Genomic DNA, 14,019 nt, shown 5'->3' with positions numbered 1-14,019 from the left:
TAGGCAGCAGGCCCCCCACTCCCAACCCCCAGGACACACACACACACACACACACACACACACACACACACACACACACACACACACACACGCTTCAGCCAGGGAACTGGTTTTGCCTTTAACTCCGACTTCTGCACGAGGCGCTTGAGCACCATCCTATCTGCACGCCGCTCAGCTCCAGGGGGCCTGCCCCTGCCAGTACCAAACAAGGCTCAGACCGGGGCAGGCGGCTCCTTCCATTCGTCTGGGGCTGCTTGTGCTTTTCCTGCCATGAGACAGCAGGGAGACAGGGCAGTCCGCACATGTTTACTTGGAAGTGGTTTTCTTACTTTTGGGGGGCTTCCTGATCTTGTTGGGGTTGGGGATGACCTTCTTGATCCGGAGGGGCTGCAGCACTATGGCCTGCGGGCCTTCTGGGAGCTTTCGCTTGGGTCCCAAGGCGTCCTCCTGGGCCCTGTCCCCACCCTCTTTGTCCTTGCTCTCTGAAGACGCCATGTCCACGTTTTCCTGGTCACCCTCCAGTGTGCCGGGAAGCCAGGGGACGGTCACAGGGGGCAGCCTGGGGGTGATGGCCTTCACCTGCTCCTCGAAGTCGGGGCTGTGCGTCCTGAAGCCCAGGGCGAGGACACACTTGAGGCTGAGGACGGGGGCAAGCCGCTGGCTGAGCCGGGGGACCTGGCCAGCAGGGACAGCCCGGCTGGCACTCAGCTGGATGAGGTGCGCGGTGATGCGCGCGGGCTGCGCCGACCTGCACACCAGTGCCAACCGCAGCTCGGCCCGCTCCAGTGCCCGCGTCACCTCATTGATGCCTAAGGCCAGCTGCTTCCGCACGTGGGCCGGGGTCCACCCTGAGGCCACCTCTTCTGGGCCACTGGGCTCCGGGCCGGGTCTGGCAGCGCCAGGCTGCTTCCTCTTCCTCCGCTTATCCTCTACCTTGCGCAGGCCCAGGGTCCGCAGCCGGTCCTCCAGGCTCTGGAGGATGAATTGTGCGTCCTCCCGCTCCAGGGTGCCCCAGCACATCACATAGGGGTTGTTCAGCGACGTCTTCACCATCACAGGCCTCGACTTCCGCACGGAGCCCCGGGCAGGGGCCTGTGGCGCCGCGGCCATGCTGCAGAGCCTATGGAGATGGGGAAGGCGGGGTTCGGGGTCACTGAGCCCTGCTGGGGAGCAGACCTCGCTCTGCCCACAGCTCGGGAGGGCGGGGGCAGGGCCATTCAAGCAACAGTGGAGATTTTACAGGGCCACGGTGGGTGGGATCAGGCATTTAGCCACGGAGCATAGTTGTCGCCTCCCTCTGATTGCTGCTAACTCCTGGTCCTCTTGAGGACCTGCTGGGATTTCCACCCCGCTTCCACACGCCCGCCCCCTTACAGGCAAAGTTCTGGGAGCAGGTCTGTGGTGGCCCTGGAAACCTGCCTCCATCAGAACCGCAAGCTCAGAGCCTGACACACAGGCAAGTGGACGCCCTGAGCCATATGGATGACCCCGATAGTGCGAGGGATGGAGTGAAAGAACCGCAGGGTTACTGATACTGTGTGCCCGGTGCTGTCCACTCCTCCTGAGCCCAACCATCCACCCTCCCCCAGGCCTGGAGACCCGGGTGTGCTCCCGCCTGTATGCAAGTGGATGCATCTGGTGATAGATCAGGGGCAGCTGCAGTGGGGCCGAAAGGTACTTGTCCGTGGAGTGGGGGGGGGGGGGTGTCTCAGGGATGCCCACCTACCTGCCTCCCCACTCCGCTCACATTCTAAGACTCAGGGGCCAGGGGGCAAAACCAGACGCAGCTCCCACACCGATGGGGGCAAGTCTGGTGCATCCGGATTTCGGGAGACCAGTCAGGCACACTCCCCCCCCAATTCCACTCCCTTTCCCCCAGCCTGCCTGCCCTCCCCGAAAGGCCATCCACTCACACTCACCGCTGGCACCCACCAGCACACGTCTGCGTGCCAGGCGTTTGGTCCAGGAGTCAGTCGCGTCTCAGCAAGCACCAAAGTGCGAACTGCGTGAAAGGGGCAAAGACTTGGGTTAGACACCAAAGCGCTGGTGGTTTTCCAACCATCTGCTCTTCCCATCCTGGCAGTACCTCCAAAACAACACGCGGTGCTTAGAAACATCTGAGATGAGGGGCCCGAAAGGTAGCACAGTCGTGTTGCCCAGGCTGTTCTGGCGGCCAAGCCCAGTTGGACCTCTGTCACCACCGAGTGGCCAGCAAACACAGCTACGAGTGATGCTTAAGTGAAGCCAGGAATAAATCCTGAGCATAGCTGGGTGTGGCGCACGCACACACATACATTCACACATGTGCAGACCAAAAAAAAGTTTGTGGAATACCCACAACTCCCAAGACCACAAAGTCACATGTAAAACACAGCCCCTGGCTGAGAAAGTCACTGACACGAGAATCACAGCGTCAGGAAGCCTCCCCCCCACCCGTCTTCCTGAGAAGAGTGCATCAGGGTGGGCCTCCAGGAAGAAGTGAGTGGAAATTACATTTGATGAAGGTGAGCCAAGGAGGAAAGAGCAAGCACCCAGGGAGCCACACTTCATAAAGGTAAGGGGTCAAGTTCAAGGTCTTGGGTGAGACCAACAAGCTCCCTGGCAGAGGCCTTGCAGCACCACTGGGCTGAAAGCAGATACATGATTGGAAAATCGGTATAAAGTGCAGCACTAAGGAAGGCAACTGAGGGAACACGCAGGGGGCCCAGTCAGTGATGCTTCAGTCTCTGCAGAGGGGATGGACAGAAATATGTGGGGAGGGCGACAGGGCACTAAGGGGGCTAACAAAGAAAACGCTCCCCTTGGTGGAGGTCACCAGGGAGGACAGAGGGGGGGATAAGGGGCTGATCCAAGACTTTGGGCATAGACAGCCCCCGACACACCGAGGTGAGCGAAACGCCCCACCCGGGGCTCACCCTGTCCTCTTTGAGCCTCATCTGTGGGGCACTCGGACGTTACTATTTAGGCAAACTGAAGGGGATTGATTGGGGGTCGCCCCAAGTCACAGACTGCGGCACATGCAAGGGGGCTGGGCTAGGCATCACGACCCCTGCAAGCCAGCGCATGCCCCACCACCGCAAGGAGGGGATGCAACAGGGGCCCAGCCCGGCCCTCCAGCTCTCGTAGTCCATCCCCGCCTCCCCATCCCAGCCTCAACCCCCCTACCGAAGCCCAGGCTCAATCGCCTTACCAGAGCCCAGTCCCAGCCTCAACCGCCCCCAACCTCCTAACAGGACCCAACCCCGCCTCCCCATCCCAACGGCCCAGCCCCGACTCCCGGCCCAGTACCGACCCCCACCCCAGCCTCAATTCCCCTACCAGAGCCCAGCCCCGACTCCCTGACCCCCCGACTCCCTGACCCCCCGACCGGGGCCCAGCCCCAATTCCCCAACTCCCCACCAGATCCCAGCCCGGACCCCCGATCCCCCACCAGATCCCAACCCCGATTCCCTCCCCCCAAAACCCCCTACCAGGACCCAGCCCCGACCCCACCCAAGCCCGGCCCCGACCCCCCGACCCTGACCAGGACCCACCCCCGACCTGTAGACACCCCAAGCCCCAGCTCCGACACCCTACCAGAACCCAGTCCCGACTCCCCGACCCCGCACCAGACCCAGCCCCGACACCCCACACCCCGACCCCGCTCCGCCCCGCCCCGCCTACTCACGCGTCCCGCGCTGCCCCGCGCACGCCGTCAGCTCCCCGGAGCCCCGCGCCCGGCCGCGGATAAACTTCAACCCGCCAGGCGGGCGGCGGGAAACCGGAAGCGGAGAGAGCGGCTCTGCGCATGCGCCAGGCCCGTCTCGCGAGACCTGCGGTTGCCAGGGCGACGCGTCGCGCCGGGGGAAAGGTGGTGTACCGCTTGCGCGCACCGGTCTGCAGCGGCGGGGACGGGGCGGGGGCGTGGTGCTGCTGCTCCTGCAGGTCTCGACCTCTTCCCGCCCGGGTCTGGTAACCTGGCTGAGGGACCCAGCGCTGGCCCAGGCCCCCATCACGGCGACTCCCAGTCCCTCTGCCCACAGCGTGCAAACCCAGACCTGGGGAAGCGCCCCAGCCCCCGCCAGCACCAGCGAAAGAATGAATCAGTGAAAAGGCAGGGTGGGTGATGTGAGAATGAAGCCTGCTTTGAGTTGCCACAGCGGTTCTGAATACTCCAAATGCCAGCTGTGGGTTCCTCCAACGACCAGGAACAGAGCCTGACAGCATGAAACCTAGTTCCTAAGGCAGGGATCAGGATCTGAGGTTAGGCCCTCTAGGAGACAGGCTGCAGGAAGGGCGACTGCCCCGCCCTCCTTGGAGAGGCCCTGCTGGGGGATGGCCAGGAGCTCAGGGGTGCAGAGGCCTTGACGTCAGCAAGGAGCAACAAAAAATTTAGCTCGAAAGATGGGCTGCACCAAGGTTAGTGCGCTCTCTCTCTCTCTCTCTCTCTCTCTCTCTCTCTCTCTCTCTCGCCCCTTTGTCATTTTGTAGTTGCTGAAGGAACCAGGGAGAAAGGGAGAAAGTATAGAAACTGGATTTTGCTCTGCCAGAGCGTTCTGTAGGATAGAAAGAAATTCAGCCTCAGTTGGGTGCTAATCAACATCTATAACTGCTGATTAAAAGATTTGTCCAAATGGGGATAGAGGGGACTTTCCTCAATATAGTTAAAGCTATCTACCACAAGCCTACAGCAAGCATCATCCACAGTGGGGAAAAACTGAGAGCCTTCCCCCTAAGATCAGGAAGGAGACAAGGATGCCCACTCTCTCCACTACTGTTCAATATAGTACTGGAAGTACTTGCAATAGCAATTAGGTAAGAAAAAGATATTAAGGGCATCCAGGTAGGAAAGGAAGAAATCAAACTCTCACTATTCGCAGATGATTTGATACTATACTTAGAGAACCCTAAAACCTCTACCAAGAAACTCCTAGAAACAATAGACTTTTATAGCAAAGTTGCAGGCTATAAAATCAATACCCAAAAGTCCATGGCTTTCCTATACGCAAATAGTGATAGAGAAGAAAGTGACATGAAGAAAACAATCCTGTTCACAATTATGCCCCAGAAAATCAAGTATCTAGGAATCAACTTAACTAAGAAAGTAAAGGACCTGTACAAAGAAAATTACAAAACACTACTTCAGGAAATAAAAGAGGACACAAGGAAATGGAAAAATATCCCCTGTTCATGGATCAGGAGAATTAACATTGTCAAAATGGCAATACTTCCCAAAGCACTGTACAAATTCAATGTGATCCCTATTATGATACCCATGACATTCTTCAAAGAAACAGAGCAAATACTCCTGAAATTTATATGGAAAAATAAGCCACCACGAATAGCTAGAGCAATCCTTGGGAAAAAGAAAATGGGAGGAATCAGCCTCCCTAACTTCAAACTCTACTACGAAGCAGTATTAATATAGCATGGTACTGGAACAAAGGCAGAGCTGTAGACCAATGGAACAGGGTTGAATATATTCTTGACATCTCCCCTCAAGCATATGATCATCTAATCTTCAATAAGGGGGCAAGAAAAGTGAAGTGGAGCAAGGAAAGCCTCTTTAACAAATTGTGCTGGCAAAACTGGACGGCTACATGCAAAAAAAGTGGGCTCAGATCTCTGCCTGACGCCATGTACAAAAGTAAGATCAAAATGGATTAAAGACCTCCACATCAGACTGGAATCCATAAGGTACATTGAAGACAAAGTTGGCAAAACCCTCCATGATATTGAAGCTAATGCTATTTTCAAGGATGTCATGCCACTGGCCAAGCAAGTGAAAACAGAGATAGATAAATGGGACTATCTTAAACTAAGACGCTTCTGCACCTCAAAAGAAACAGTGACCAAAATACAAGGACAGTCTATAGAATGGGAAAGGATATTTGCCAAATACACATCCGACAAGGGGTTGATATCAAGGATATACAAAGTACTGGTTGAACTCCACAAGAAGAAAACATCAAACCCCATAAAAAATGGGGCGACAAAATGAACAGAAACTTTCTCAAAGAAGAAATCCGAATGACTAAAAGGCACATGAGAAAATGCTCTACATCATTAATCATCGAGGAGATGCAGATCAAAACAACAATGAGATATCATTTCACACCACCTCAGACTGGCCCACATCCAAAAAAACAAAAGCAACCAGTGCTGGCACAGATGTGGCGAGAAAGGGACCCTCCTTCACTGCTGGTGGGAATGCCGACTGGTTCAGCCCTTCTGGAAAACAGTATGGATGATTCTCAAAAAATTATAAATAGAGCTCCTATTTGACCCAGCAATACCACTCCTGGAAATATATCTCAAAGAGGCAAAAAAGTATGGTCGAAGTGACATCTGCACTTGTTTGTTCATTGCAGCACTCTTTACAATAGCCAGAATCTGGAAAAAACCTGAGTGCCTGAGAACAGATGACTGGTTAAAGAAATTTTGGTACATCTACACAATGGAGTACTATGTAGCTATTAGAAAAGATGAAGTCATGAAATTTACATACAAGTGGTACTACATGGAAAGCATCATGTTAAGTGAAATGAGTCAGAAAGAGAGGGATAGACATAGAAAGATTGCATTCATCTGGGGAACATAAAGTAACAAAATAGGAGACTAACACCCAAGAGTGGTCGAGATTAGTACCAGGAGTTTTGCTCCATGGCTTGGAGGCCAGCCACACATTCTAGGGGAAAAGGGAGCTCAGATAGAGAAAGGAGCACCAAATAAAGTGTGTTGGAAGGATTCTCCCAGGATGGGAGAAGCATGCTGAAAGTAGACTACAGACCAAACATGATTGCCACTCAATGCCTCTTTTGCAAACCACAACACCCAAAAGGAGAGAGAGAACAAAAGGGAATACCCTGCCACAGAGGCAGGGTGGGATGGGGGGATGGGGAGTGGGAGGGATACTGGGACCCGTGTTGGTGGAAATGGGCACTGGTGGAGGGATGGGTGTTTAATCATTGTACAATTGAAACCCAAGCACAAAAATTTGTAAATCTACAACTGTACCTCATGGTGTTTCACTAATAAAAATTTAAAAAAATATATAAATATTGAACATAAAAAAATAAATAAAAGATTTATCCTTGTCATTTTCCCTTTTTTTCTCTCATTGCACACCTCCATGTGTCTCTCCTAGAGTTGTGCCTCTGTGCTGTGGGGCCCATTCACACACAGTCTCCTGAGAACCAAAACTTCACAAGAGGCCTGCAAGACCAGTGCTGGGAACCTGGAAGCCACCACCTGGGCTGGACCCTGGGTGCTCCGAAGCGCCTCATGAGGATTTCTCCACAGGGAGGAACTGGTAGCAGGTGACAGGCCCTCCATTTTCATGGAATTTAGCATGCTTTCCTTTTCCTCTTCTGTCTCCCTTTTTTTCTCAGTCTCCTTCCTGCTTGATTTTATTTTCATGATTTTTTGGTTTGGGGCCATACCTAGCAGTGCTCAGGACTTACTGCTGTCTCTGTGCTCAGAGATCACTTCCAGTGGTACTCAGGTCACCCTGGGGTGTGCTGGTAATCAAACCCAGCTATCCTCTTTAAGGCAAGTATCTTACTGACTGTGCTATCACTCTGGCCTCTCCTGTTGATATTACTCTAGTGTCTGAGTATTCAGACCTTAACAACTACATAGTACTGAAGTAGTCATGAAGTAATCCAAAAGTAACACTTGTTTTGATCAAAGCTCGATACACAGAGTAACTCGGTGCACACCTGGCACCTGGGGGAACCTCAGACAAATTTTGCCAAGTAAGAGATTATGCGACATTATCACAATTAGATTACAAAGAAGATATACAACAGCAGGTTTGGGCCAAGGGGCATTTTGTGAAATAAATAACAAAATCATAACTGCAGGCTTGCACCACATCCACTCTTGGCCATGAGACAGTCCTGCACATTGAAACGCCAGAGCAATGGGAAGGCTTCTAAGTCTTAAGCTAAAGCCGAAAGCAAACTGTTATAAACCTGTACAAGAGGCAGAAATTTGTCAAACAAGCAAAAATCAAGAACCCTTCATTGCCCATTTAAATGGCGTCAATCCCTCAGGGCTTCAGAAAGTGAACCCGTATGCTATTCTAGCAGGACAGAGGACACTGCATTTCCATTGTCACCTTGAAACAGGACACCCAGGGCTCAGGCAGAGGAGGGGGAAGAACCCACATGCTGAGACAACATTCTAGGCTTAGAAAATAATCTGAACACAGCCTACCTCCCTCCAACTCCCCATAGCCTCCAAGGACAAGAAGCACAAAACGTTTCAGTTGTATCTTGGCTTCTGCAGAAACAAGGAACTGTTCCAGCCAGAACTCTCAGTGCCTGAAGCTGCTATTTGACATCTGATTCTAAATGGTTAATAGAAAACATTAGCTGCATGGAGAAAAGGAAGAAAACCCTCTCTGTCTCTCTGCCTCTGTGCAACCCCCTCATCCCCCACCCCGCACTCCCCTTTCAAAGTTTAAGTTTAAGGCTGGTGCTCGGGGGACTATATGGGATGCCAGGGATTGAACCCAGGTTGGTCATGTGCTAGGCAGACGCCTTGCCCTCTGTTCTACTGTTCTGGCCCCAGTGGCTTCTTTCTTGAATGAAAAGGTAGAAACCAATTATTCCTACACCCGGAAACTGCCCTGCCAGTTCTTGGCGTCTCTGGGAATCACAACCCCATTCAAGGTTGGGGAATCCAGACTTGGGGGTGATTGGGCTCGCTCCCCTGGAAAAAACGGGTCAAACTGAACAGCCCCGGGCCATGGCGGTAGTCTCAGGCAGCGGGGCTGCAGGGTGTGTGTCCTGTAAAGAGAGAGCACCAGCTGCCAGCGCCCTTTCTCCCGGTCGTGATGGGCTGTGCCCGGATGCGCTGTGACCTAAATAAACGCTCTGGCCTGCAGGATTCTAGGAATTAAAAAACGAGAGGCTTACAAGAAAAAGGAATCCCCCGTGAGTTCCGTGCCATGGGAGCCCTCTCAGGGCTTCCTGCAAATTCTCTCTAGAGAAAGAATCGAAGAGCGAGCCAAGAGCTCAGAGGAGCTCCTTGCAATCCCGCGCCCTTGGTTTTGCCAACTCCGCGCACCGCCTAAAGAGTCTACTGAGCTGCGCGCGGGGCCCCAGGAGGCCGTGCTTGGACGGGCGGGTGCCAATCACCACTCGGGGCCGCCCCGCCCAGTGCCGGGGTCCAATGAGAGCAGGGCTGTCCCGGGCACGCGTCCAATGGGGAACCGGCGGGCGGGGCGGCGTTTCCCTTTAAACTCGGGGCGTGCAGGGGCTCCAGAGCCCCCGCGGGAACCCGGAGCAGCGGCTTGTGGCAGCTATGTCCCTGCAGGTGAGTCCGAGGGTGGGGCGGCCGCTGGGGAGGGCAGTGCCCGGGCGACCGTGACCCGTGAGAGCCGGTGATGCTGGGAGTCGGCTCCTGGGACCGCCGCCTCGGAGAGCGTCCGGGTCCCCGTCCCCGCGCCCTCTCAGAGCGGTGCTTGTGGGCCTTTGACTGCCAGCCCGGGTCCCCATGGCAACTCTTGTGACACTCCCCCCCCCCCCCCCCCCCCCGGGGATTGCCAGCTACGGCGCGGTGCAGGCCCGGGCCCCAGGGGAGGATGCACTTTCCACCTGGCCGCGAGAGGCAGGGTGGTGTCTGTTCAGGGTGGAAAGTAGGGGCAAGAGAGAACGGTGCAAATAAACACGCACTAGGAACGCGTGTGTGTGTGTATGTGTGTGTGTGCACGTGGTGGGGGCATATGCACACAATTATTAAGTACAAGTGTGCATATATACGCACCCCCAGGCACCAGCCGCGCGCTGCGTGCGCAGTTTTATTCCTGCGCTTAACGTTGTTCTTTTGAGCATTTTCTTGTTAAACATTATTCTAAACTATCTTTTTTAAAGAAAGGAATTGTCGGGGCCGGAGGGATAGTGGTGAGGGAGTTTGCCTTCCACACGGCTGTCCAGGTTCGATCCCGGGCATCCCATAAGGCCCCCCAAGCATCACTGAGAGTAATTCCTGAGTGCAGAGCCAGGAGGAACTCCTGAGCATCTATGGGTGTGATCCAAACAGGAAAAAAGAACAAAAAAGGAATTGTCTGCAGAGAATCTTACTGTCTGTGCCTGGCTCCCTTGAACCGAAGTGATGTGCTTTTGGAGTTGGACTCCTACTCCAGCGTCAGCCCAGATCCAACGCAAGGTCCGCATGCTTAGCCTGTGACAGTGACTTAACCTCTCCATGCCTCCATCTCCTTATGCAGTAGTGAAGGATGCTTAAGGAGAAGGGAATTGGGTTGGATAGTTCAGTGAACTGGAGACCCAGGTTCCACATGGACTCCAGAGCACAGAGCAAGCACTGGGTGTGAATCAACTCCTCCCCTTCCTTCCCCTGGGAAGAAGGAGAGGAGAAGGAGGAGGCGGAGGAGGAGGAGGAGGAGAACGAGGAGGAGGAAGAGGAGGAGGAGGAGGAGGAGAAAGGAGTTGGGTGGATCAGGTATTTAAAAATAGTGCCTGACATATGGTGTCCAATAAATATCATTTTCTGGATGACCAAAATGGGCACACTGTCCTCCCGTTGTTCATCGATTTGCTCGAGCAGGCCCAGTACCGTCTCCATTGTGAGACTTGTTGTTACTGTTTTTGGCATATCGAATACGTCAGGGGTAACTTGCCAGGCTTTGCTGTGTGGGTGAGATACTCTCGGTAGCTTGCCAGGCTCTTCGAGAGGGGTGGAGGAATCGAACACTGGTCGGCAGTGTCAGCCATATGCAAGGCAAACACCGTACCCGCTGTGCTATGGCTCCAGCCCAAAATGGGCACGGAGAGGTGAAATAACTTGCCCAACATCACACAGCAGATGAGGCCACGATTCAAGCCTGTGTTCTGTGTCTAAAGCTGTGCCCTAGGAGATACTCAGAGAAGTCAGCAGGGCTGTGTCAGGACCTGTGCCTGAGCCTCTCAGACCTGCACAGGCGCCCTGAGGAGGCGGGCCGTTGTCAAGGTGATTTCAGTGGAGATCTTGGTCCCTGGTCCCCCGGCTTCTGTGCTGCGTCACCCAGTGGAACTGTGGCCCTGACGCTCCACGTGCAAACTGTCTGCACTCTGTTCCTCTCCACCATCCTCCCATCTTTGGATGTTTGGATAAAAGGAGCACAGGCGTGAAAAGGAGACTGGGGGTGGGCGGGGCTGCGGGTGGGAGGGAAAGTATGCAACCTCTCTTGGTTGACCAGATGCTGCTGACAATTTCTGCTTTAAAAGAAAGGAAACAAGGTAAAAGAATGAGAGAATGGTATTCGGAAAGTAAGTACTGTGCATCCAAACTCGCTGAGCTGCGGGAGCCCCAACTGCCGGGCCAGCCGAGCCTGGGCTGGATCTGGTTTGTCTGTTTATTTTGTCCGTTCATTTTTTTTTTAACCCCCTGCACCGCACACACAGTGAAGACATCCAAGGCTTGTATTTTTCCTCCTGACTTTAAAGAGATTGATCCCAGAGCCAGAGGGATAGTACAGTAGGGAGGGCACTTGCCTGGCACACGGCTGACCAGCCCGGGTTTGATCCCTGGCATCCCTTATGGCCCCTTGAGCTAGCCAGGAGTAATTTTTAAGTAACCCTTGATCACTACTAGGTGTGGCCCCCAAAGCAAAATAAAACACCTCTCTGCTCATTTCCCCTACCTGCCCATCACCACCTCCTCTTTCTCTCTAGTAACTGCCTGTTTTCACCAACTGTAGAGCATGGCAATGGACACTGGAGCAGATAAGACCTGACATGGCAAAGTGGCCCAGAAATGAAGCCTTGCGCAAAAGGGAGCAAAGTTGGCAAGAACAGGGTGTCAGCACTGGGCATTCAGCCTTGAGCATCCCTCGACCTCTTAGTTACATACACCCAAGACACAGAAACTGTCACGTATGCTTAGCAAGTCATCTAACCGCAACATCTAGCCTTGATTGGGATTGGACTGGGGCAAAACAGAGTTGAAGAGGTGATAGGCCCAATAATGCTGAACTTCATGTGATTGGACCTTCTTGTAAGCCGAGACCCTCTATAAAACTGTGTGCATTTGGCAATAAGGTGAACAGTTATTGGCTGTTCCCGGAGGGTGTTTCTCCATTGTGCCTGTCATCCTTCACCTCACATCTGCCTGGATCCGTTGCACAACATGTCTGGGCACACTGGGGGAACACTGTTCCCCAATGACCAACTCCAAAGTTAGTTTTTGCAGGTTGTGGATTTTTGTTTTGAGGGGGTTGCAGTTCATTTGTGTTAATTATCTTTCTCGTATGGAATTTAGGAGAAGAGGAGAAGGTACTCCTAAGGGTAACCAAGAAAGCCGTGCCAGGAGCAAACTCATAGCTACATGTGTGCTTTGTTTTCTGGTTTGTTTTGTTTTGGGACCCACAGCCAGCAGTGCTCAGGCTTACTCCTGGATCTGTGCCGAGGGATCACTCCTGGCAGGGTTCGAGGGACCAAATAGGGTACTGAGGATTGAATTGGGTCCCGTGTGTACAAGGGCAGTGCACTGCCCACTGCACTATCGCTCCAGTCCATGATGTACATATATGCTTTTAAACAACAAGAAAAAAATATGTTGCTATTTCTCTGCTTTGTTTTTTATTCTTGTTTGGGTCGCACCCAGCCATGCTCAGGGCTTGCTCCAGGCTCTGCTCAGGGGTCACTCCTGGCTCCAGGGACCCTAGGGGATAGCAGGGATTGAACCTGGGTCTGCTTCATGCAAGACAAGTGCCCTCCACACAGTGCCCTGGATTCAATCTCAGCACCTCATAGCCTGCCGTGCACCTCCATGATATGACCCTGTGCCCACCCCCCCACCCCAGCCCCACAGAAGGGGCCAAAATCAAAAAGCAAAGACACAGGTGAGTGAGCATCCGTGTGGAGAAAGCAGTGTGGCCCTGGCTGGTTTTTGCCTGAGCCTCCTCCTCCTGTTGGAGAGTCCCACCCTGAAACTCCTCCACGTCAGCACTCCCAGGAGGTCAGCAAATAACTCGTATCTTTCCCCCTCTTGTTTTAGGCTGATTTCGATCGGGTCTCGGCAGACGTCAGGAAGCTGAAAACGAGACCCAATGATGAGGAGCTGAAGGAGTTGTACGGGCTTTATAAGCAGTCAATCATCGGAGACATTAATCTCGGTATTCTAGATTTTTTTTTTCCTCTCTTTTTGCTCTATCTGGTGGTGCTCAGGGATCATTCCTGGTGGGGCTCAGGGGACCATCTGAGCTGTGTGCCAGGCAGATATGCTCCCCACTGTACTATCTCTGCAGGCCTGGTGCTCTAGCTCGTATGTTTTGTTTGGGGGACCACACTCGGCTCGGTGCTGGGGATTGAACGTGAGCCCAGCCTGGGGTGTGAGCCATGCTTCCAGAAGAAGAGAGTGGCAAAGCAAGCGTGAACATCTCCTTTCCCTCCGCAGGGTGTCCGGTCCTGTTGGATATCAAAAGCAAAGCAAAATGGGAGGCGTGGAACCTCAAGAAAGGTTTTTGACTCTTAAGTCCAGCATTTGGGACACCCCACCCCACTCTGTCCCACGCGTCTCTCAGAGCAATGATCTGTTTGTCTCTTTGCAGGGATGTCGAGGGAAGACGCCATGCGGGCCTATGTGTCTAAGGCGGAAGAACTGATAGAAAAATATGGGATTTAGCATCCAGACTAAGGCGCTTGCCTCTTGCAGGCTCTGTAATCCTGTCAACTGGAGAGAAGAGACAGGTCGTTTTTTGTTTTTTTTTTTTAATTTTTGCTAGTAACATCAATTATGATGTTTAGTTATAGCTATATCGATGCTCCTTAGTTAATGAAATTTAACCAGGTGATGTTAAGAGTGCTTTGGGAAATATATATGCAGGGTCACCCTGTTTTTCTCTGCGTTGAATCTTTAAGAAATCTGACTTGATTTGTGATCTAGAAAACTACAGAAAGTAAAGAGAATTCTCAAAAGCTACTCAGCCACCTGGCACAGTGAGGTCGTGTGCAAAGCAGGAAAGACTGTGGAGTGATGCTCTTCCCTCCCTCTAAGGGTCGAAAACTCTCCAAGCTAATTACAAGGCGTCAC

The 14,019-nt window shown here is 53.0% G+C and overlaps 2 protein-coding genes across 2 annotated transcripts; one reads left to right on the top strand and one right to left on the bottom strand.

The window, feature by feature from the left end:
• Nucleotides 1–302: 302 nt before the first annotated feature.
• On the bottom strand, nucleotides 303–1,120 carry RPP38 (ribonuclease P/MRP subunit p38). Its single transcript, XM_056114688.1, has one exon. It carries the CDS (start codon nucleotides 1,108–1,110, stop codon nucleotides 307–309), a length of 804 nt encoding a protein of 267 aa, XP_055970663.1. The 5' UTR covers nucleotides 1,111–1,120; the 3' UTR covers nucleotides 303–306.
• An 8,171-nt stretch (nucleotides 1,121–9,291) lies between these two features.
• Nucleotides 9,292–13,638, top strand: ACBD7 (acyl-CoA binding domain containing 7). The gene is made up of 4 exons (XM_056114586.1): nucleotides 9,292–9,303; nucleotides 12,985–13,102; nucleotides 13,384–13,446; nucleotides 13,538–13,638. The coding sequence occupies exons 1-4, from the start codon at nucleotides 9,292–9,294 to the stop codon at nucleotides 13,609–13,611; spliced, it is 267 nt and encodes an 88-aa protein (XP_055970561.1). The 3' UTR covers nucleotides 13,612–13,638.
• Nucleotides 13,639–14,019: the final 381 nt, after the last annotated feature.

The sequence above is a fragment of the Sorex fumeus genome, unplaced genomic scaffold (genome assembly GCF_029834395.1).
Source record: "Sorex fumeus unplaced genomic scaffold, SorFum_2.1 ptg000026l, whole genome shotgun sequence".
Taxonomy (NCBI): domain Eukaryota; kingdom Metazoa; phylum Chordata; class Mammalia; order Eulipotyphla; family Soricidae; genus Sorex; species Sorex fumeus.
The sequence above is the reverse complement of the archived record's forward strand: the minus strand, read 5'-3'. Positions and strand labels throughout refer to the sequence as shown.